The sequence below is a fragment of the Pinus tabuliformis genome, chromosome X (genome assembly GCF_031772625.1).
Source record: "Pinus tabuliformis cultivar Carrire ecotype Pingquan chromosome X, CPIR1, whole genome shotgun sequence".
Classification (NCBI taxonomy): domain Eukaryota; kingdom Viridiplantae; phylum Streptophyta; class Pinopsida; order Pinales; family Pinaceae; genus Pinus; species Pinus tabuliformis.
Window position 1 is genome coordinate 555,060,479 of NC_142308.1, and position 21,984 is coordinate 555,082,462.

The 21,984-nt window shown below is 40.4% G+C and overlaps 1 protein-coding gene across 8 annotated transcripts in view; it reads left to right on the plus strand.

Annotated features, from left to right (window-relative positions):
- Positions 1-21,984, plus strand: part of LOC149141213 (EKC/KEOPS complex subunit tprkb-like protein) — a 173,777-nt gene that overhangs the window by 80,781 nt on the left and 71,012 nt on the right. For all 8 annotated transcript variants that reach the window (XM_089446570.1, XM_089446573.1, XM_089446567.1 and 5 more), the window contains 3 exons: positions 12,048-12,114; positions 12,442-12,564; positions 12,658-12,741. In XM_089446570.1, coding sequence (XP_089302696.1) covers positions 12,048-12,114; positions 12,442-12,564; positions 12,658-12,741 — 274 coding nt within the window. The remainder of the gene's footprint in view (positions 1-12,047; positions 12,115-12,441; positions 12,565-12,657; positions 12,742-21,984) is intronic.

The window sequence follows — 21,984 nt, forward strand, 5'->3', positions numbered from 1 at the left end:
CTTGGTGATATTTTAGTAAAAATATTCAAACTTCTAGTGATTTTATATTGTCTCTATAAAATTTTGGCGATTTTTAAGGTAAAATATTTTTTTCTTATAAAATTTGGGCAAATCATTTTTAGAAAAAAATGGGATTTGGCGATCTTTTCTTTTGAAAAACCATGGAAAATTAGCCCATCTGCGAATATTAGCCCCTAAAATTTTCCTTGATTCCTTCCATATATTTGTAATCTTGCACCAGTTATAATAAAATGGCTCAGCTGCTTCCATATTTTTGATTGTTCTGGGTGTTTACTAAATTGTTTTAAAATTTTCTGTGGTGTAAATTTGCTATTTGCTTGCATATCATTGTTTTTCCTATTTTGGAACATTACAGTGGTATCAAAGCCATAATCTTGGCTCAGCCTGTGGGAAACCCTTCGTTCTATGACAAGACCAGAATAAAAAGCTAAGAAATCATGGGATCCAAAGAAAGATTAGAATCAAACAACATGGCAGTAACCTTGAATGAGGTGATTAGGATGCAACAAATGATGATTGATGTGGGGGAAAAGTTGATTCATTCCGCAATTGGGAATCAAGACCATTCTCAATTATACAACAAATCCACTATGCCCAAAATTATGGGTAATGCATCAAGATGGCAAGACATGATTGCAATTGATGTGGAGTTATTGGAAGCAAATTGGAGGGCATACCAATTGTTGGGTCATGACATTAAGGCGTCCCTCTCTTTTTGGGAGTTTTGTGAACTAAGAGGCATGCACAAACCAATGGGGATTTAGTGGAATTATGCTGGGATGATGGAGAGGATTAAGGAAGAAGACGAGAGAGTAGTTCAAGGGGCCATGGTTGGCAAGGAGACAATTGAGCATAAACTCATTGATGAGATGTCATCCGTCGTTGATGTATCGTGGGTTGTGACCGAGTTCTCAGGTGATAGTAGCACACCATAGGTTGATGAGGTGTCGGGAGACATCCCCATTGTTGATGAGGAGCCAATAGGTACAGAGGCATCTAGATTTATGACAAAGTTGTCGGACGACAATCACCTATAGCTGACTGGTGAGCATGTCTTACATGTTGGGTTGTCTATGTAGGAGCAGTCGGAGGCTTGTGTAGAGTCCATGATGGATGAGGATGTGCAAGCATCCTTTGGGCTAGCCATTGATGAGAGGTAGCATAGAGACCACACATTGGGATTTCAACACAATTCGCTTAAGAGGCACATCGATGGGATTTACAACGTTGGTAGCCCACCCTTATGCATTGGGTTTAGGGAGGCAAAGTTGTTTACATATACCAAAGGGGATGAGTAGGTTAGCAACACTATTGGGTCACCTTGGCCCTTTGGAGAGAGGGAGACAAAGCTACCTGGTCAGATCTCATTTGTTGACTTGGATAGCGGGGTGGAACATATGTTACCTCGACAGTCAATCATGCCATCCCTAAGCCTGTAACCGTCAACTCGTGCACCTACCAAGTGTCTCAACTGGAGAGAGTCTCTTCTCGGCCCATGACACGTGGTGTCTCATCCAACTGCTTAGGGTGAGCCTCCCATGACCTGCTGCCTGAATGGAGAGCATCAAAGGGCAACAACAAAACCCTCTGCAACTGTAAGCAACACTGGAGGATGATGGGTGGGCATGTCCCAAAGTGTATGATCAAGAGCCTGCCATAATGCTCAAGAGTAATCCTACGGACGACCCTCTCTCTGCCTCGGATTTGTTGATAACCCCCTCGAGGCCCTGCCTCCACTAAATATGGTGTCCCTAGATGCTTAACAATGTCCTCATTGGTCTTAGGTGAGTTGCGTCCAATGGTACACCTACTGTCCCTGTCCATAAGTCTCCTTGGAGGCAACGCTCCAAGAGCCCGCTGCGCTGCATCATGTATCATTGCATACCACCAAGTACCACCGCACTCCTCGACATGCCACTGTACGCTGCAACCTGTCCTTGTACGCCACTGCATATCCCCATCTATGACTATACCATCTTGTGTACTTTTTGTGTCATTGCACCTGTCACTCCCCGCACGTCCTCAATGCAATGTGAGTCACTCCTATCCTACAGTGTAAACCCGCATGTTGTGGTATACCACCATGCATCTCCATGCTCCTCTGCAGGCCATTGCTCCTCACTGCATAGCCCTTCACACCACTGGGTGTTATGGCCTAGAATTGGGTCTATATGCATTAGGCCACATCCCTTTATATAACGCTAGACGCTACGACCTAACTTTGTGCAGTCTTGTGTACAGTCAGGGAGGTGACTGAGAGAGAGTTACATGGTGATTTTTCAGTTGGACAACTTGAGGCGTTAGGTGAGCATGAGGAGTGGAGGACGATAGTCCTTGTTGGCAGGATTATGCCTAGGCTTTCGGCAGTGCCTGGGCACATCATCAGGAGCTGGGATAGCAGATCTTGTTGTGTGATTTGGCAGGCACAAAGCAGCTAGATATTAGCGATGCAGGTTCTTGATGCTTAGTGCCTACCCATTGGATACCTTCAGGAGGCAGAGACGGGGCATAGAGGGGTCCCAACAGCTAGCAACATATCACAGTAGCAGGTAGAGAGCATTGGGCGTTGTGGACCTCTAGTATGGTTATGGGATCCAGTGGATTGGTGGGATACTCCACTCCTCAGTGAGCATGGTTGGGATAACAGGTAGATTGATTCATTCATAGGCGGACACATGGGGGATCATCGAAGCCCTCACCATAGGACGAGGTAGATTGTTGCTCAGGATTGGGGCTAGCCATGGAGTGATAGGCGTTGGCACTGTTGAGTCGCTTTGGTAAGATTGGCCTAGCCTTGTTCATCACATAGATTATGGTCGAGAGTTATGGGAGAGGAGGCTCTGGTACGAGCATGCTAGGCAGTTAGTCATGACCAGAGTGTCGCTATGTCAGCAGGATAGGTTCCTTCTGCGATGGGCAGGGGATTTTGGCATAACAGGGTTGAGTAGTTCAACTACTTGAGTCTTGTACAAGTGAGCTGGTTTGTACAGGGGAGGGTCATCCAGATCTTCCATTTGGTTTTAGTGATTTGTTGATGGTGTGGGGATCTTCACCAGTGTGGCAGGGTGATCGACAGGAGGAGATTCGGGGAGGCCCAGGTAGACGAGGGTTCAGTCCCACCAAGATTGGATTGCATCTTCAGGAGTTTACTCTTGTAGTGCATGAGATGGACTACTTAGTAGGGAAATTTTGTGGGGTGTTGGGCAGAGTCCTACATTATCATGATGCTCTACTTATTGCTAGTATGCAGAGGGCCTCTGGTACCTATATCTGGTTGGATAGCAAGTGGAGCAAGGTGTGTTTCACATTGATTAGGATGGCTTGGGATCCTAGTATCAAGGGATTCCTTCATGTCGGGACAATGCTAAGATTGGGGATGAGTCAATGGTACATTTGGGAGCCTGGTATTATTGGTGGTTATAGTGGTGATCAATAGTCAGAGAGGGCACTTGTTCAGGCATTGCTTGAGGACAAGCAATTTTTGGCGGGGAGGACTATAATGTCCCTTCCTAAATTATTTTGGAACAAGATTTATTTCTACATTTTGGGGGCCAATTTTGGTGAAGACGGGGCCCATTTGATTTTTGATAGAAGACTTAGGAGTTAGAGGCAAGTTAATTTTATTTTATTTTGTTTTGTTAATGATATGTGGGGACCACCCACATAAGAAATATGCACTCCCTAAGCCAATGATTCGAAATACATGAGAGGGAAGAAAAGGTGGGAAGAAAGGCTCCACAAAAGTTATAAAAGGAAGGCAACACACTTCATTTGGCATTCTTGGCTTATTGAATTTGATTTTGTTGCTTGAGTTGTTTAGCTGGGTCACTTGCTGTTTAGCAAGAGTTTTCCAAGTGGAGAACTCACCCTTTCTTCGGGGGACTTCGAGTGCCACCCTAGAGAGGTTCATCCATTATCATCCGGAGGAGATTTGTAGAGAGATTTCCAGCATTTGTATTTAGTTCACCCCACAAATGTGTATTTCTGGAGGATGCAGTAGTGGATCTAGTGTGGCCATTGTAGCATTCTTCCGGAGGGCTATTGCCGAGAGAAATTAGGAGAAGAAGGCTCAATAGATTTGTTGGCTATTGGGTGAGTTTGAGGGCTAGAAGTGGCAACAATATTTAGGAATGATTTTGCAGACTCTGTGGCCAGCGCAAAAGAGAGAAACTGGGCATACGTGGGAGATAGAGTTTCAGCCATTGGGGCTATTGCTTGCCGAGAGAAATAAGGGAAGTATTGGTGGAGTTGATTGCTACATTTCAGGAGTGTCTGGGGAGGATTTTGCTGGTGTATTGGCAGGCAATGTGCTTCAACAAATTTGGAGGGTGTAGGGCCTTTTGGAAGGTCAAAACTAGGCCAAACCATTTCTGGGTTTTTGACAAGGACCCCAGATGTAATTTGCAGAATTTTTTGAGCACTGGAGGTGGGGTTTTCAGCGGTATCTTTGTAGCAGACAATGCATAATAGCTAGGGATTGCGCAAATGCCTTTTTGGGTGTCGATTTTGGAAGGTCAAAACCAGGCCAAACCATTTCTGGGTTTTTCACAAGGACCTCAGAAATAAATTTGCAGAATTTTCTGAGCATCGGAGGTGGGGTTTTCAGCCATATCTTTGCAACAGACAATGCATATTTGCTGGGGCAGCGCATAGCAGCAATTGGACAATTTTTGGGTTATCATTGCTTCACCTGAGCATTGCTCCGCTTGCCAAAAAAGGAAAGCCCAAGTGTATTCCTTCCATATATTTGTATTCTTGCAGTAGCTATAATAAAATGGCTTAGCAGCGTCCATATTTATGATTGTTCAGGGTGTTTATTAAATTATTTTAAAATTTTCTATAGTGTAAATTTGCTATTTGCTCGCATATCACTGTTTTTCCTATTTTGGAACATTACTACACCACATGGCTGGCTCAGGTGGCAGAGAAATGGCACAATGAGCTAGCTGGTGGCTACAAGGGGCTTCCGGCTGCCGGCTGAGGACCATCTTGGTAAATAGCAAATGATATGCTATGAGGTGTTGCTCCCCTGAGAAGTGTGCAAGGTAGTTAGATCCATTATCAATATCATTAAAGGAAAAGCTAAAGCCATGTGTTTTTTTCCCAGAACTATGAACGTACAGGGAAATGCATCCTTCGAAGGTGTGCCATTTTCTTTGAGCCATAAAATATTATCATAATGCTCACTTGCCTCAAAATATGTGCCAAGAGAGAAAGAGTGCTCTAAGGAAAACCAGAGTATATGTCAAAATAACCCTTCTCCAAGTGTGAAATCATGCAAGAGAGCTAGGGCACTACCTCAACAAGCTATTGAATGGTCAAATCACCGTAAAAATGTGTGCAATGAGGCTAGCACTCCATTAAGGAGTGTTAGACACATCATAACAAAGTGGTTCATATGTGCAATTCCCTCATATCTCCTAGGGCATTCTAACTAGGAGGCTTCAACTTATCGTATCAAGAAATAACCATTGAAGTATCTAGATAATGTGAAAACGAGCAAGTATGCTACGCACCCTCAATAACAATGATGTCTAAAAATACAAGCCATAGGAAATTTGGCATCCAAAGTGCTAAGGTGCTCCATCTTAATGAAAATTAGTCGTAATCAAACCATGGTGAAGCATCCTTAATTTAACCATCATACCAAGGAGAAAAATTAACATTTGCAACTTAGGGAGACCCCAAGTTGCTGGGTTTTCAATCCATAAAATGCACTAAGTGCTAAGTAATTGCAAAGTCAAAACAACCCAAACATGCCAATATTACCATAAAATGATGTTGCACCACATCATCAAGAGATTAACCATTAGGCACATGCTAACTGATCAGTTAGACCACCACAAGCACACTAGAATATCTCATCCCACACTTACTAGCAACCATTATAGCACCAAATCCACCCCAAGATAACATCATCTATAAGCTAAAACACAAATGCATCCCATGTCCATCAAAAGTTCAAGCAATGTGATCATACAAGATTGAACTTTGTGACAAAAAATCACAAGTGTTGCAATGGAAACTCACAAACCTGATGCAACATGAGGGGTGACAACGGGGAGCTATGAACTGTAGCTTTGCAGTATTTTAGGCCTAGTCAAGGCGGGAAATTAGCTAACTTGACAAACTGTCATGTCCCTTCTCAAACACATTAGTCACGGGGTGCATCTACACGACCCCACATGTAGACTTAGGAACTATATGGGAATTTGACTTTATTTTTGCAGCTAGTGGGATGTGGGGGCCACCCACATGAGTATTTCGAACTTGGCCATTCGATGAGCTTGGAGGGAATCGAATTAGTGGATGGAGGGGCCCACATGAGGCTAAGGGGGCCCAAGGTGATAAAAGGAGAAGGAGCTCTCATTTTCAACTATCTTGATCATTTGCAAACAAACACACCTTTGTACACTCTGCTGCTTAGCGAGTCTACCGACTGTTTAGCCACGAATCTTCCAAGTAGGAGATTCAACCTCATCTTCGGGGGACCATCCGTGCCCGCCCTAGGGAGGCAATTCCACAGGGATTTCCAAGAGATCAACACAGTCACACACTTCAGCCAGCTACGTAGAGCAGGGGACTGCGTATTTCCTGGGCAGCCAGAAACACGCAGGAGGAGTTAGAGCCAATAGTGAGGTCCATAGCTTGCTGGGAGTTACGAGAGCTGGAAGGCTGTTGTTGAGGGAATTTTCACTGGGTTTTGCAGCCAGCGAGTTCGATGTATAAGCAATACGAATTTCTTGGCAGAGGATTGCGTAGAGGCCTTTGGCAGCAATTTCGTGGTGCTTGGGAGAACAGTCATTTTGGCCAAGAATCATCCGGGGAGCGAGGAGTGAGGAGTCAGTTAGCATAGGTGTATCTAGCATTCCAGTGGTGTTTTCAGAGGGATTTGTAGGTCGTTTTCCGCAAGTCGAATTGGCAGCAGCAGCTGGGGAGAGGCTCCAAGGGGGCTGAAAATCTAAAGTCAAAACCAGAGAAATTCCCTTATGGGTTTTTTTGGGTTTCGTCCAAGGAGTCCATGGTTGAAAGGATATAATTTTCTGGGTAGTTTTTGGGCACATTCCAACAGGTTGAAGTTCAGTAGGGCAACAATTTACTTGAACAACACAATGCAGAGTGGTGCAACAACTAAGAAACTTTCAACTCAACTATTTCATCACCTGGGTTTTGTCAAGCTTGTCCTTGAGACAAGCCCAGGTGCACCACTCCATTTTTATATTGTACCTAGCTCTCTGATTTTATAATATATGGCTCAATAGTTCTAGATTTACAGTGTGTTCATGGATGCCTAATGCATGTTTTTATTTTTTTATGCTGCTGCAGTATTTATGTGTTTAAATATCATTCGTATTCCTACTTAGGAACATTACAGTGGTATCAGATACTAGTTCTTGGCTCAGCCGTGGGATTTGTTTCCTATGAGAGAAGAGGACCAGCAAAACATCACCTACCGTAGGCAGAGGTACAGGAGCAGAGAAAGGGAGTTAGAAATCACGCCAGATACAGAGGAAAGAGGGAAAGCAGTGGCCGGAGAGGAGGAAATGGCAGAGCCCAAGAGCAGGGAGGAGATGGCTTTCAATAGCCTCTTGAGGGCTTTGAGTGTCTTGGCCAAGGGGCATAAAGACATGCTGGAGTAGATCAAATCACAGAACAGGGACTGGGCCACGCCTAGAGGGTTTCTATGTGGAGAAATGTCTGGGGCCTCTCAGCCTTTTGATCACCCCTCATCAACAACACAACACCCTTCAGTTAGTGTGCTAACTAGGGCTACACTGTCTTCTTTCGTGCCTGTGGCAGAGATCGAACCAACAAGGGAGGAAGACACTCCTCAGATGGGGGATTACTTCAGAGAGTGGCAGGCGATGGACGAAGACTTCAAAGGATCCCTCTCCTTCAGAGATTACTGCAAGTTCAAGCAGAGTGAGAGGAACAAGGGGTACGAAGGACAAGGGACCCAAAACTGTGCGCTACAAAGAACGATAGGGAAGATGTATTTCCCTACATTTGATGGCATTGCCAAGTGCACAACCAGGGCTTGGGTTGAAAAGATGGACACATATTTTCAGCTCAACTGGATGACATAATAGGAAGCCACTAAGTTGGCAGCGCTGCAGTTGGAGGGGGAAGCCCATGACTGGTGGTTTAACGGCCTAACCACTTTGGGGCATGCGCAGATAGTTTCTTATGAGGATGTCACCCAGATCCTTGAGCTCTCATTTGTATCATATTGTTACTAGCTATTGTGCTTGCGAAAGCATTGTTGCCCTGTACACTTTCAGAAATAGCAATAAAGACTTTGAGGCTTCATTCATGAGGTGTTCCTCCTTTCCAAGTGTGATGAATTGTTGATCATTGGTATAATTCCTTTTACTCATGCTTTGATCTAATTTGTTTTGATATGCTCTTGTAGATTTGTTAGTGTAGAGCTATCTTGCATTGGCATTTGATTTAGAAGTATGCTCTAGGGATAGATTGCTCTAGTTGGTTTTAAATAGATCTCTAGAGTTTCTTATCATTGCTTATTGCTAAATCTATATGGAACTAATTCTTGATTGAAGTTTTGTAGAGGGAACATCTTGTTGGGATCACAGAATCAAGCATGAGGGGAAGTCTTTGGAGAGACCAACCCACTCTTGATACATTCTTAAAGTAGCTCTCATTTGTTCTTTGAGCCTTCGTAGTCTTATCTTACAAATGGTGAAGTCCTCATAAGAAACTATTTGAGCATGCCCCAAAGTGGTCAGGCCGTGAAACTACCAGTCATGGGCATCCCCCTCCAAGTGCAACGCTTCCATCTTAATGGCTTCCTGTTTTGTCATCCGGTTGAGCTGAAAGTACGTGTCCATCTTTTCAACCCAAGCCCTGGCTGTGCACTTGGCAGTGGCATCAAATGTAGGTAAATACATCCTCCCTATCGTTCTCTGCAGCTCATAGTTTTGGGTCCCTTGTCCTCTGTACCCCTTTTTCCTCTCACTCTGCTTAAGCTTGCAGTAATCTCTGAAGGAGAGGGCTTCTTTGAAGTCTTCATCCATCGCCTGCTACTCTCTGAAGTAATCCCCCATTTGAGGAGTGTCTTCCTCCCTTGCTAGTTCGATCTGTGCCACTGGCACAAAAGAAGGTAGTGTAGCCCTAGTCGGCACACTAACTGAAGGGCACTGTGCTGCTAGTGAGGGGTGATCGAAAGGCTGAGAGGCCCCGAAAGTTTCTCCACATAAGAACCCTCTAGGCATGGCCCTGTCCCTGTTCTGTGACTTGATCTCCTCTAGCATGTCTTTTTGCCCCTTGGCCAAGTCACTCAAAGCCCTTAGGAGGCTATCGAAAGCCATCTCCTCCTTGCTCTTGGGCTTTGCCATTTCCTCCTCTCCGGTCACTGCTTTCCCCCTTTCCTCCGTATCTGGCATGATTTCTAACTCCCTTTCTCTGCTCTTGTACCTCTGCCGACGATAAGTGATGTTCTGTTGGTCCTCCTCTCATAGGAAACAAACCCCATAGCTGAGCCAAGAACTAGGCTTTGATACCACTGTAATGTTCCTAAGTAGGAATACGAGTGATATTTAAACAAATAAACAGTGCAACAAGATAAAAAAATAAAAACATGCATTAGACATCCATGAACACACTGTAAATCTGGAACTGCTGAGCCATATATTTTAAAATCAGAGAACTAGGTACAATATAAAAATGGAGTGGTGCACTTGGGCTTGTCTCAAGGACAAGCTTGATAAAACCCAGGTGATGAAATCGCTGAGCTGGAGACTGCCTAGTTGCTGCACCACTCTGCACTGCGCTGTGAAAGTAAACTATTGCCCTACTGAACTTCGACCTGTTGGAATGTGCCCAAAAACTGCCCAGAAAATTATATCCTTTTAAGCCTCAGACTCCTTGGACAAAACCCAGGAAAACCCAGAAAAACCCAGAAGGGAATTTCTCTGGCTTTGACTTTGGATTTTCGACCTCCTTGGAGCCTCTCCCCAGCTGCTGTTGCCAAATTCGACTTGCGAGAAACAACCTGCAAATCCCTTTGAAAACACCATTGGAATGCTAGATACACCTGTGCTAACTGACTCCTTTCTCGCCGGATGATTCTTGGCCAAAATGATTGCTCTCCCAAGCACCACGAAATTGCTGCCAAAGGCCTCTGCGCAATCCCTCTGCCTAGAAATTTGTACTGCTTATACACCGGACTAGTTGGCTGCAAAACCCAGCGAAAATGCCCTCAACAACAACTTTCCCAACTCCCATAACTCCTAGCAAGTTATGGACCTCACTGCTGGCTCTAACTCCTCTTGCGTGTTTCTGGATGCCCAGGAAATACGCAGTCCCCTGCTCGGCGTAGCTGTCTGTAATGTGTGACTGTGCTGATCTCTTGGAAATCCTTGTGGAACAGCCTCCCTAGGGCGGGCAAGGATGGTACCCCGAAGATGAGATTGAATCTCTTGCTTGGAGGATTCGTGGCTAAATAGCGGGTAGACTTGCTAAGCAGCAGCCAGTAGACTCGTTTTCATGGTGACATTGTGACTCAATGACTAGACCACAACATGATGGACTATGAGGTGGTTTTGGGTTGGTTTGTATATCTCATAAGTTATTTTAGGTGCACACTTTTTTTTATTTTTGAGATGGCTTTTGTTTCCCATGTTTTTAAGTTGAATTTCTTGGAAATGCATTTGTTTAGTTTGATATAGCCTTTTGAAAAATAAGATTTCGTACCATATTTCCCCATTCATGTTATCCATTAAATTTACCTGCCTTCTTTTCTTGGCTGCCTATATGCCTTTCTTTTCATTCTAGCATAGATAGATCTATGCACATCCCTGCACAGGGTTTCTCAAAACATTAACTCATGGTGTTCCACACAAGACACAAATTGGGACCAATACAACTTTATCAATGTCAATTAATTCTCTGTGTTCTCTTTTATGCTAACTATTTTTCTAATATTCCTTCATCAGTAGTTCTTGTACAAACAGAACCATAGTTTGCAGCTTGCCATTTCTGTACATGATTTAGGTCCCTGTAACTGACCCTATGGTTGGCAAAGGAGGTCACTTTTAAGTAGAACATTTTCCTTTGTAGAGGAATAAAGCAGATAATGATTAAGGTTTCTTGCAAGTGGAGTTAAGGGAAACGAGTTGTCACTGATCACAGTGTTCTTAGTTAGATGACTGCTTTGCCGAAGAGAGAATTGTAATCAATTGCTTATACTTTGCTGAAACGGAAAACTGCCCTTTTAAGTTATTCACTTTTGACAAAAGAATCAATAGTGAATCTTATTTGAATTTGTGAGTAATATAGCCAAATGCTTTATCTTCGCTTCTGTCAACAATAAATACTAAAGTTTAAATAATTGATGTTCTTATTCCATTTGCATATGGTTAAGGCATCCTATTGAGGGCTTTGTTTGAGTAATTGGGCATTTGTCATTTTCCATGTGTATTATCTATTACTTTTGCCTTATTCTTCCCTCTCCTCAATGTATCATTCTTTCTCGTTTTTGGGTTTGCTTTATGCATGCCAATTTATTCAGATTCTCAAAAATATTTGGCAGTTTTGTTTGTCCTGTCAAATTATCTGGTATCTAGTTGGAACTTGGGTTTGTTTGCATGTGGTTCTAACTTCAACCTTATTATTCTTTTCATCTATGACTTTTATGTGAGGATTTTCACCCTACATCAAAGCTTTTAAAGTGAGATATCATGTTACTGGTAGCATGGCAATGCATATGGCAAATCTTTTGATAGACAATTTTTAAAACTCGATATGGAATTTCTTATATTTATCTATGTAACTGAAAACTGTTAAGAGTCTATTCAAGCGAGGAAGCTAAAGCAGTTGGCATTTCTTAATGCATTAATTGTAACATTTATGTGGGACTGCTCATCCCAAAATGCTTATGGGGTTGTTATATATAGTATCAATGCTGTATTTAGTTATTGGTGACATGGTAATGCATCTGTAAAGTTTTCTACCAGAAAATTTCTAAAACTGGACGCCAAATATCTTCCATTCTGTCTGTGTTGCAGAGAACTTTTGGATTACATGCAAGCAGGAACACTAGATCCTGAGCTGGGATTTTTGAATGCATTACTTGTATGTTCCCTTTGTAAGCCTTACATATTTTGCAAGCATTTCAAGTGCATCTTTACCTGTTGTTTGCTGGGCATGGGGACAAGCCTTCCCACTGGTCTGTATTGATGAATTAATATGGGGAAGTGTTTTTTCCGTTAAGCAATATACTCATTAGAATTTACGATCAACATCTATTGCACTTGAACTGCTTTTTGCTTCTCATGAATCTAACTTTATGCAAATGTATTGCCAAGGTTCACGACTTATTCATAGAGCATATGTTGGTATTATGGTTCCTTTAATTGTCAAACTGTCATATGCAATCTTACTTGTTGAGATTTGGTGCAGATACCAGATGTATTTCCTGTTCTTGCTGCTGCACACAAGTCTCTCCTGGCCAAGTGTCGAGGGTGTCTTACCACAAAAACTATTCATTCAGAGCTTGTTTACAATTACTCAGGATCAAAGCATGTATCCACTACTTGTGATTTTTGCATTCAATGCCAAGCATTGTTCCTCCTCATTCCCTAAAGAAAGATTTGTTAAGCCCTTGACATTTTCAAGATATCAGAATCTCTGAAAAGATGCGGTATCAATGATAGTACAACCTATATTCTAGTGACTCGATTTAATGCCACTCCTGATGAGGTATATATTATGAGATGATCATTCTTCTTTTCTCTCCGTATTGTTTTGATTGAATGTGGTATGTGGACAAACACAATACTTTTTATGGTGGTTTGGTTTTTGTGGGAAAACATGACGTATTATGTTAATGATGTATCTCTTAAAGTGACAATATAGCACATTGAATTTGTCTAGACTCATTGAATTTGTTTACTTTTAGCATTTTTTTAGGAGATGTGCTTGCACTCCCACATTGTAGTTATACTGACTGTACTCTTATTTAGTCCCATTAACCTACTTTTGTAGTTATCAGTTCGACATTAATAAGTTTACTTATAACAGAAAACATACATGTAATCCTCCACAAACAATTATTGACTTGCCATCGTTGGTTGTGCGTTGCCTGCACAATGGATGATCTGTGGACTGATAGTGAAAGCTATATGGTTAGATCAAACCTCCTAGAGAAAGTTCTCTTTGAAAGGCTAAAAACGTGTCATCATCACTACCCTATCTAATAGGTGGTACCTCTCATATGAATCCACCCCATCACGATACATCTATGAGCATAAGAGGTTGAACCTTAGTAATTCAAGCCTCTTACCTAAAATGCTAATAGCAAGTAGGTTGTGCTCAATAACATGACTCCTCTCTCATATCCAGTGTTGTGAAAAGCACGATTAAATCGCGCTTTTTTGAAAAAATCGCGCTTTTTTCCCTGCGCCGATTTAATCGCGCTTTTTACACGAAAAAATCGGCTATTTTTCTTTTGCCAATTTTTTCCAAAAAAGCGCGATTTTTTCCAAAAAAAGCTCGGGGTTGCCAGGACAGCACGATTTTATAATTTTTTTTTTGGTTTTTCATTTGGTCATTTGGGTTTTTTCATGCAATTTTTTTTGAAAGAAACAAATAATTTTTGAGTGGGGCAGCTTAATGATCAAGTCTAGGCCCTAGTATAGATATGCTATTCATGGTAATGTTAAATTCTTAAAGTAAAAGTGACATTCTCCTTAATCTTCATTTTCATCCTTTTACTTAAATTTTTAACATTACCATGAAATGACTCAGGATGTTTGAGAGTGGTTCCAGCCTCATTGGATTTCATATGGAGAAAGTAGAATTTTAGATTTCATTTAAAATCCAGCAGACTTATCAGTTTTTCAGGATTTCAGGATTGGGAGATTATAATGTTTCCAGGTGACACCACCTGCTCGGGCTACCCCTGCCACCAGTAGAGGACGTGGTCTACCTCCTATAGCTCCTACTTCTAGTTCTTCAACTTCTAGAGCACATCAGACTCCACTGCCATCTCCACCAACACAGGCACCAACATCTACATCTAGAGGGAAAGGGAAAGCTGTGGCATTTTCTCGCAAGAGGGGCAGAGGAAATCAATAGGATTAGACCTCATTTTATTGTATATGACATTATGACATGATGAGATACATTATCATATTTTTTGTTGATATTTTGAGGCTGAGTTGGGACTCAGGAGTCAGGACTTACTACTCAGGACATGATTCAATGTTATGTGTGATTTTAGCACTAGAAATGATATTAAACATCTTATATATTAGTTTTTCTATCATATTTATGTGTCAATGTATTTATTTTATGTTGTAGATGGTTTAGATATTAAAAAAAATGAAAAAAAATGAAAAAAAATGAATATTTTTGTATCAAACGATTTTTTCCCGCTTTTTTCCGCTTTTTTCCCGATTTTTCCGATTTTTTCCGATTCGTTCCCCGCGCCGATTTAATCCCGCTCGCGCTTTTCACAACATTGCTCATATCCTACTTTCATTTCCCTCCGTGTGCAAAGTCAGTACAATAATTGTCAAATAAAAAGGCATTAGGCAATAAGCCTACCTGATAATAGTGGCAAAATAATACGTTAGTTATATGTCTCTGTTCTTATTATCTGGGGATCCTTTTGTGACCAACATGGACTACACCGTGACCAATCCATATCCACAATCCATCCTAAATTGAAGGCATTAACCCAGATCATCTCCAACTATGGCTCCTGTTCCTAAAATATGCATGCAATAATCAATAACGACACCATTGATAATCACAATACCAAAAATAAATGCTATATTTACGATATTTAATGTTAATAACCATACACAAGGACTCAAAAGTGGATAAACATGAGCCATCACAGTATGCAAAGGGTCTTTACAGGAAAATTATACCTACCAATCCCACACAAAGGGGTAAAGTGTACTGTACTTTTCAAATATTGGCAATGAATGGTATTGGTCTAGGTCCCTGCCCCATTATTGTCAAAGTTGGCTTCCAAAATGCAGTTCATTGCGTTGTACTTACACATACTCTAGGCCGTTGTTCAAATCTTTTAATAAATGTGAGAAGGACATGTTCCTGCAAAATCTAGCAGGCCCAGTGCAATGCCTGGTGAGGGGCCAGACCTTATGAAAACAAAGAGAAACGATTGCCACTGTCACCTAACCTTTCTCCTGCTCTTTAGTGGGATTTAAGCCACAAGGGAGGCTTCCCTAAATCACCTATAAAGATACTCTAATACTTGGGCTCACTGTGGTGAGCTTTAAATGTCTATTGTTAGGTAGAGTACTGGCGAGATGTAAGATTGGCCTGGGTTTTCTATGCTATGATTCAAGTACTCTAAGCCTAGAGCACTAAGTGGGCTGCTATAAGTTAGGGTTTGGATGATGTTCAATGATGAAGCATTCCATGTCATATATCAGCCCAAGAAAAGGCCTAAAAATGATAGTCAACAAGAAAGGAACAAGACCTTCTGATAGAGGTTAGGTTTAGGCTAGGGTATATAGTTGTATGGCTGTTAGATATGCATAAACAACAACAAAAAGATGTCAGCCCTTTGAAGTATATTAGACCATGCCCTATGCTAGATTTTGCTTGTAGACAATTTATAGAGGCAATTCCTAAATTATGAGCCACCCACATGCATTCAAATGACACTTTTATGCATAAATCTGCTCTCAAAATCCTAGCGGCTGCCCTAGCCATCTAGGAGAGAGAAAAATAGATAGACTTTATTAAGTTTTATGGTGATCAACACACTCTTAGACTAGTGCCTTATCCTACTAGGGTTCAATGGAGTCTTTATGGCACAAATTCAAGGAAAGGATATTGATGGAGTAAGGGGGGATGCCTAGGGAATCCACTTTTGAAACCCTAACTATTGCTCCTGTGGGTGGAGAAATTAAATATAGGGTCTGCACATTAAGAGTTTCCTTGTAGGCCTTAGAGGGGACAATTTTACTTGCAATATTGAAGCAAAATTTTAGTAATAGTAAAGCATTTAGTCATGGCACAATTGAAACCCTACTTTAAACATAAACCATGCAAAATATCAATAATAAGACAATAAACTTACAAAGTACCCCACAAAGGAACTTCTTTCAATCCTAGAATAGTGTCTCCAAACAAAAATCACATCCTCAAGCAAGTCACACAAATAAAGATCACATTTTTCCCAATATAGTGAAAAAGACTAGATGGCACTCTCTTAGAGAGGAATAGAATTTGATGTGTGATGATGAAATGAAAATGACTGGAGTCTCCATTTATATTAGACCTAACTCCCTCATTATTACAAAAATGCTATAAATTCACATGTGTGAGAGAAAAGCCTCCTCAAACATGATGTCATCCTCCAAATGAGCTCTAAATGCCACAAAAAGGTGTCATGTGGGCTAATGAGTGCTCCATACTCCAAGATGTAGCTCCTAGTTCATGGGTGTGCCTCTAAAGTGCCTCCATGCTGAGATGTCATCTCCATGGTGCTCAATGTCACCCTCCAAATGGCAAGAGGGGTGACATGGCAGTCTCACACTCAAGCATTGGGGCTCCAAAGTGATGTGTAATCCCTCACCTATCATCACAAGGATGACTATCATCAGGGCTTGAGAACAAGTGATGCCCATCAAACAGTGTCACAGCCAACCTGGGTCCACTAGGCACATCATCAATATCTCCAACACCAAGCTTCATGGGCTCAACATTTTAGCATCTGGGGGTACCTCAAAGTGTCAAGCATCATGTGGGGTCTTCAAGTAATCCAATGCTCTGTGTTGGATAGGAAACACTGCATCAACAAGTCAGTCTCCCTCTGGAGTGGATAAAACAACCTCTGCAATGCTACTATGAAAGAAGGGAAATCATCTCAAGAGGCCTCTGCTGTTGTGATGAGAACCACTTGACAAACCCTCTCAAGATCAAGTGAAAATCAATAGTCATTAGGTACAATAACCATGGATGCGTCATAGTGGACCATACTTAATGCTGGGGGCACAATAATCCTTTACACAAAGATCACCTTCAAATATCTAACTAGATCAAGTCCTATAAACTAGGTACCTCCTTATGTTAAGGATGGTTAAATGGATAATCCTATTAGGTGTTTCTAGTCACCAAGGGGAAGTGACAAGCCCTAAGTTATCCCATCAATTCATAGGTGTGTGTGGAATGGTGACAACAGAGTGGGAATAACTTCAGGGCAAAGTGCCATAGCCAAGTGACCAACTAATGGTGGCCCAACATCCCTAGTGTATAGATATAAGGAGGGAGAAATCATGGAGGCATGAGTTACTCCTTCCCTTGGCTCACTTTTCCACCCCTCTGGTGCGCCTTTTACTTCTTTTTGATATGCTTTGATTTGGGTGCATAGCTCAGGAGCCAAGCTTGCTGTATGAGATTTATCATTTAATACCCCTTACTGATGAGTAGATTTATTGCTCATCAAGGTTGGGACAATACAAGGGTTGCTTTTATAGATGGAGCGTCATGTGTTTGAGGAACTAGGTGATGGCTAATGAGTGGAATATAGCTCATGCTAGGCTTTTTCCCACACGCTAATCAAATATCCCAACCATCTTTTGCATTTTATATTTTTCTTTAATTACAACTTTCTTATGCTTTAACCTTTCTTTTAGCTGCATCAACCTCCAAGGCAAAGTTTTTAACCCAAACTTAGGGATGAGGATGAGAGGGTGCCAATCCTCATGACTAGTCACCACTAGCCTGAAGAATGGAGATGGAATAATGGGAAGGATGGAAAGTGGTAAGTACAGGATACCATGGACACACTACTTCAATCAAAGCCTCACAAGTAGTGTCCTTCGTAAAACCCTAATGCCTCAAAGGAGGTCCCATTAGACCAGAGTCAAAGACTAACCTCCCAGGTGAAGTGAGGGAACAATAATACAATCAAGATTGGTCACTCATTTAAATCACGCCTTGATTCATATTAGTATGCCTGAAACATTAAAGGCACATGATTGCAAAATGGTTAAAGTACCTGCCAATGGATGACCCACCTTCCTTCAAGAAGGAATGCTAGATGGGAGAGTGAAATTTGACTAGAGCAAGAAGTGGAGGATCTTGGCATCATGTCATGTATTGATCATATAGGGTTGCTATCTAGATGGCTATCCAAGGAAGAGAAAAGTTTTCTCCTATGGGTTGCTTTTTGGTGGGTAATGGGACCTGTTGATCACTGGAGTGACACCTGATGATTATACGAAGACTCCATGCCCAAGGATGATTCAGATGACACTTTTACCATCAAATATCATCAGTTAACAAAGTATTTTTAACTCTACTTCTATTTTCTCATCATCTTTCTTGTGCCCAGATTCCGCACCCTGTGGGGAATTGTAATAAGTGATACTAGTAATGATGAGTTTTGAGTATGTAACAGACCTAGGATGTTGGAACTCGATCAACAAATGAGTACACCTTGGAGTGTTTTTTTTAGCTGGTTAATTATCTTTTTTTTCAGAGGCAGATAATTTTCTGGGTTTTTTCACACACTTTTTACCCCAAAGACGGGGTGACAGTTTGAAGGTTTGAAGGTTGAGCCCCTAACACATCTTAGTGTCTAGAGTTGATGTATATTACCATACTAGATCACACAAATTTCGTGGACTTTGGTTAGGTCTAGATAATCATGTTTTAAATTTTTAGATTTTCCGCACTGCGGAAATTGCAACAAAAATTGTACTTGTAATGTAATAAGTGATGTCTAGAGAAGTTGTATGGGGTACGAGTAATGAAATTTGCACCTCTCACTATAAACTTTCTGCTATGACACACTTTGAGGGGTTAAAAATGTGTTTTTAACGCTCAAAACACGCTTTTCTTAAGTTTAGTGGGAAATCTGACAATTAATTAAGCCAAAAATTAAATAAATGGAGAAAAATAAATATCCATACATGCTAAATGTTGTGGAAATGAGGTGGAAAATTATGGGGGAGTTAAAGTAAAGTCCAAAGGTGATGTGGACTCCTAAAATCAAGGAAATGACATGTGCTGAAATAAAATCGATTTTTTGGCATTAAATGAGAAAGCTGCTTACTTGGAAATTCGAATTTGTTAAGTTAATGCACATTTGGGAGAATATTTGGTGGAAATTTTTGTGGGAAATTGTCCCCACATGGGTTATCACCTATATACACTTGTCATTCCATCATAAAATTCGAATTTGGCATATAAGGAAAGAAGAAAATGATGTCCACTTGCTAAAATTCGATTTTTACACTTGGCATTGGAGCTCCATTCAACGAATTCGAATTTCTCTTTGAGATTGTCACCTTATGCCATTTGTTTAATCACATCTACATTGGGATTGGCTCCCATAGTTCTATATAATAGAGCCTTGAACTCTCATTTGTATCATATTGTTACTAGCTATTGTGCTTGCAAAAGCACTGCCTTGTACACTTTTAGAAATATCAATAAAAACTTTGAGGTTTCATTTATGAGGTGTTCCTCCTTTTCAAGTGTGATGAATTGTTGATCATTGATATAATTCCTTTTACTCATGCTTTGATCTAATTTGTTTTCATATGCTCTTGTAGATTTGTTAATGTAGAGCTATTTTGCATTGACATTTGATTTAGAAGTATGCTATAGGTATAGAGTGCTCTAGTTGGTTTTAAATAAATATCTAGAGTTTCTTATCATTGTTTATTGCTAAATCTATATGGAACTAATTCTTGATTGAAGTTTTGTAGAGGGAACATCTTGTTGGGATCACAAAATCAAGCATGAGGGGAAGTCTTTGGAGAGACCAACCCACTCTTGATACATTCTTAAAGAAGCTCTCATTTGTTCTTTGAGCCTTCATAGTCTTATCTTACAAAGTGGTTTTGCAGGGGTTTTGGAACATAGCTTGTACACAAGCCAAGTACTTCTAAATTTAAATTTCTTTTAAAAAACATTTTACTTCATTTATTTCATTTGCTATCTAAGAGCTTGAAGATGGCTAAGCAAAGACCAGAGTTTACTCTCACTCTTTAGCTTAACCTTTTGTAAATTATAAATGTATGTAAACATTTTATTTTGTTGATTTTTTCACTAATACTTAACTTATTTTGTAGTCATTGTTTGGATTGTTTGCTAACTCTTGTGTGGCAGATTTTGAAGAGCAACTTCCCACAACATCTAACAAGTGTTTGCAAGACCTTTGGAAAATGTTGGGGGTTCGATTTCCAAGGATGTCGTGAGCCCTTTTGAGGCTTATTTTGGCCAAGTTGAGTTTACTAGTGGGCTGCCCATTTTCTTCTCTAAGCTGTGGGCATTTGGAGGAAACTCACACCTTGTTTCCCTTGCATAAGTTTTGTGAGATCTTGTCACTACTTTCTCAAGAAAGGAGGTCTAGTGTCCAAGTTTCAAGCAATTATTGTGAGAAATCTCCTTGAAGTTTAGTCGAGGACTTTGAAGGACCCTCTTCTCATTAAATTATTAATAAAATATCTAATTTTCTTGTCGGAGCTTGGGATTTCTCCCATGGTATACTATCTCCCCATTTAGAGGGAGGCTTCTCTTGGGTGGATTGACATTTGCATGGTTTAAGCTTTCATACTTCATTTACTTCGATGCATGCTTTAATTGGGAATTAACACAACTTCACTATCACATTTCATTAAGTTAAAGTTTGTTACTTTTTCATTTGAGCTTTGCATTCTCTATCTCATTGTTGCTTGAAGCTACAAACTTACACTTTACTTCAGGCAATTCATCATTTACATGCAAACATTTTATATTCTTAACAAACTTTTATTCGTTTCCATTTACCTTGGTAAATTGTTTCATGAGCACTTGAATACATGCTTCATTCTTATCTTGAATATTGGAGCAATTTATTGTCATTGTCTATATGAAACAAATTTTACTTTCAAGCAAATTACTTATATAATTTTAATTCATTGATGAGACACATGCAACACTTGTAAGCTAATTCCTCTAATTGAAGTTATAATTGCAACTTATGTTGATCACTATTTCATTTTCAAGCATTGCAAATCAATCTCTCTTTTGGGGAAAAACTTACATGCATTTCATCTAGGCATTTTTAATATAGGAAGGCCCCAAGTCTCATTAAAATTTTGCCTCCAACATAAGTTGGTTTAAGTAGACATCTATGGGAACCTTTACTCTTCTATTGATTCCTCATTGTGAGATCCATATCTTTGAGTGAGGGTGAGGTTTGAGGATTGAAGAGTTAATTGTAATCTTGTTGTAGAGATAATTAATAAGATTAACCAAGAGCATTTTCCATTACATTTACTTTACTTGTCTCTTGATGGTTTGAGTTTTCATATGCAAAGTGTATTCCAAAAGCAAGTGTTGTAATCCTTTCAAACACGTTCTTTCTTTCATGCTTCAAGTCTAATTGCATATTGATGTCTTGGTTTAGCACTTTCTTTCTTTTACATTTCCAAATTAGTTACTAATTTTTGGGTTTTGGCAAGATATGTTTGACATGTTTTGATTCATAAAGTTGATTATCTCAAAAGCATTTTGTATCTTACATATCTTGTGCTAACATTTTTTGTTTACATTTCATGGTTACTTTTCCTTCTCTTTTGAGAGCATTGCATTTTACTTTGAGCAAATATATCTTTAAATTGTTGAGCAAATTCCTTATAAGGCATTGGTTTTATGATTTTTCTCATGTTAATTATTGACATTGTTATTTCAAGTTGCTCACATCATATTTGCTCATAAATCCTTAAAAGTAATCCATTTTCACTATAACACTCTCCTAGAAACTTACATCTTTTAGCTTAACTTTTCATTAGATACTACTCCCCTTAGCTAACTTAGGGGATAACTCAAACAGAGAGAGTCAGGATTAGTGTGACAATCCCTTCTCTGAGTTCCCTGCCACCAACCACACCTTGTGGGGTTGAAGGCTTTTCTCACTAACTTGTAGGTAGGTGTAGGCGGCAGGTGACAACAGGACCTAAATTG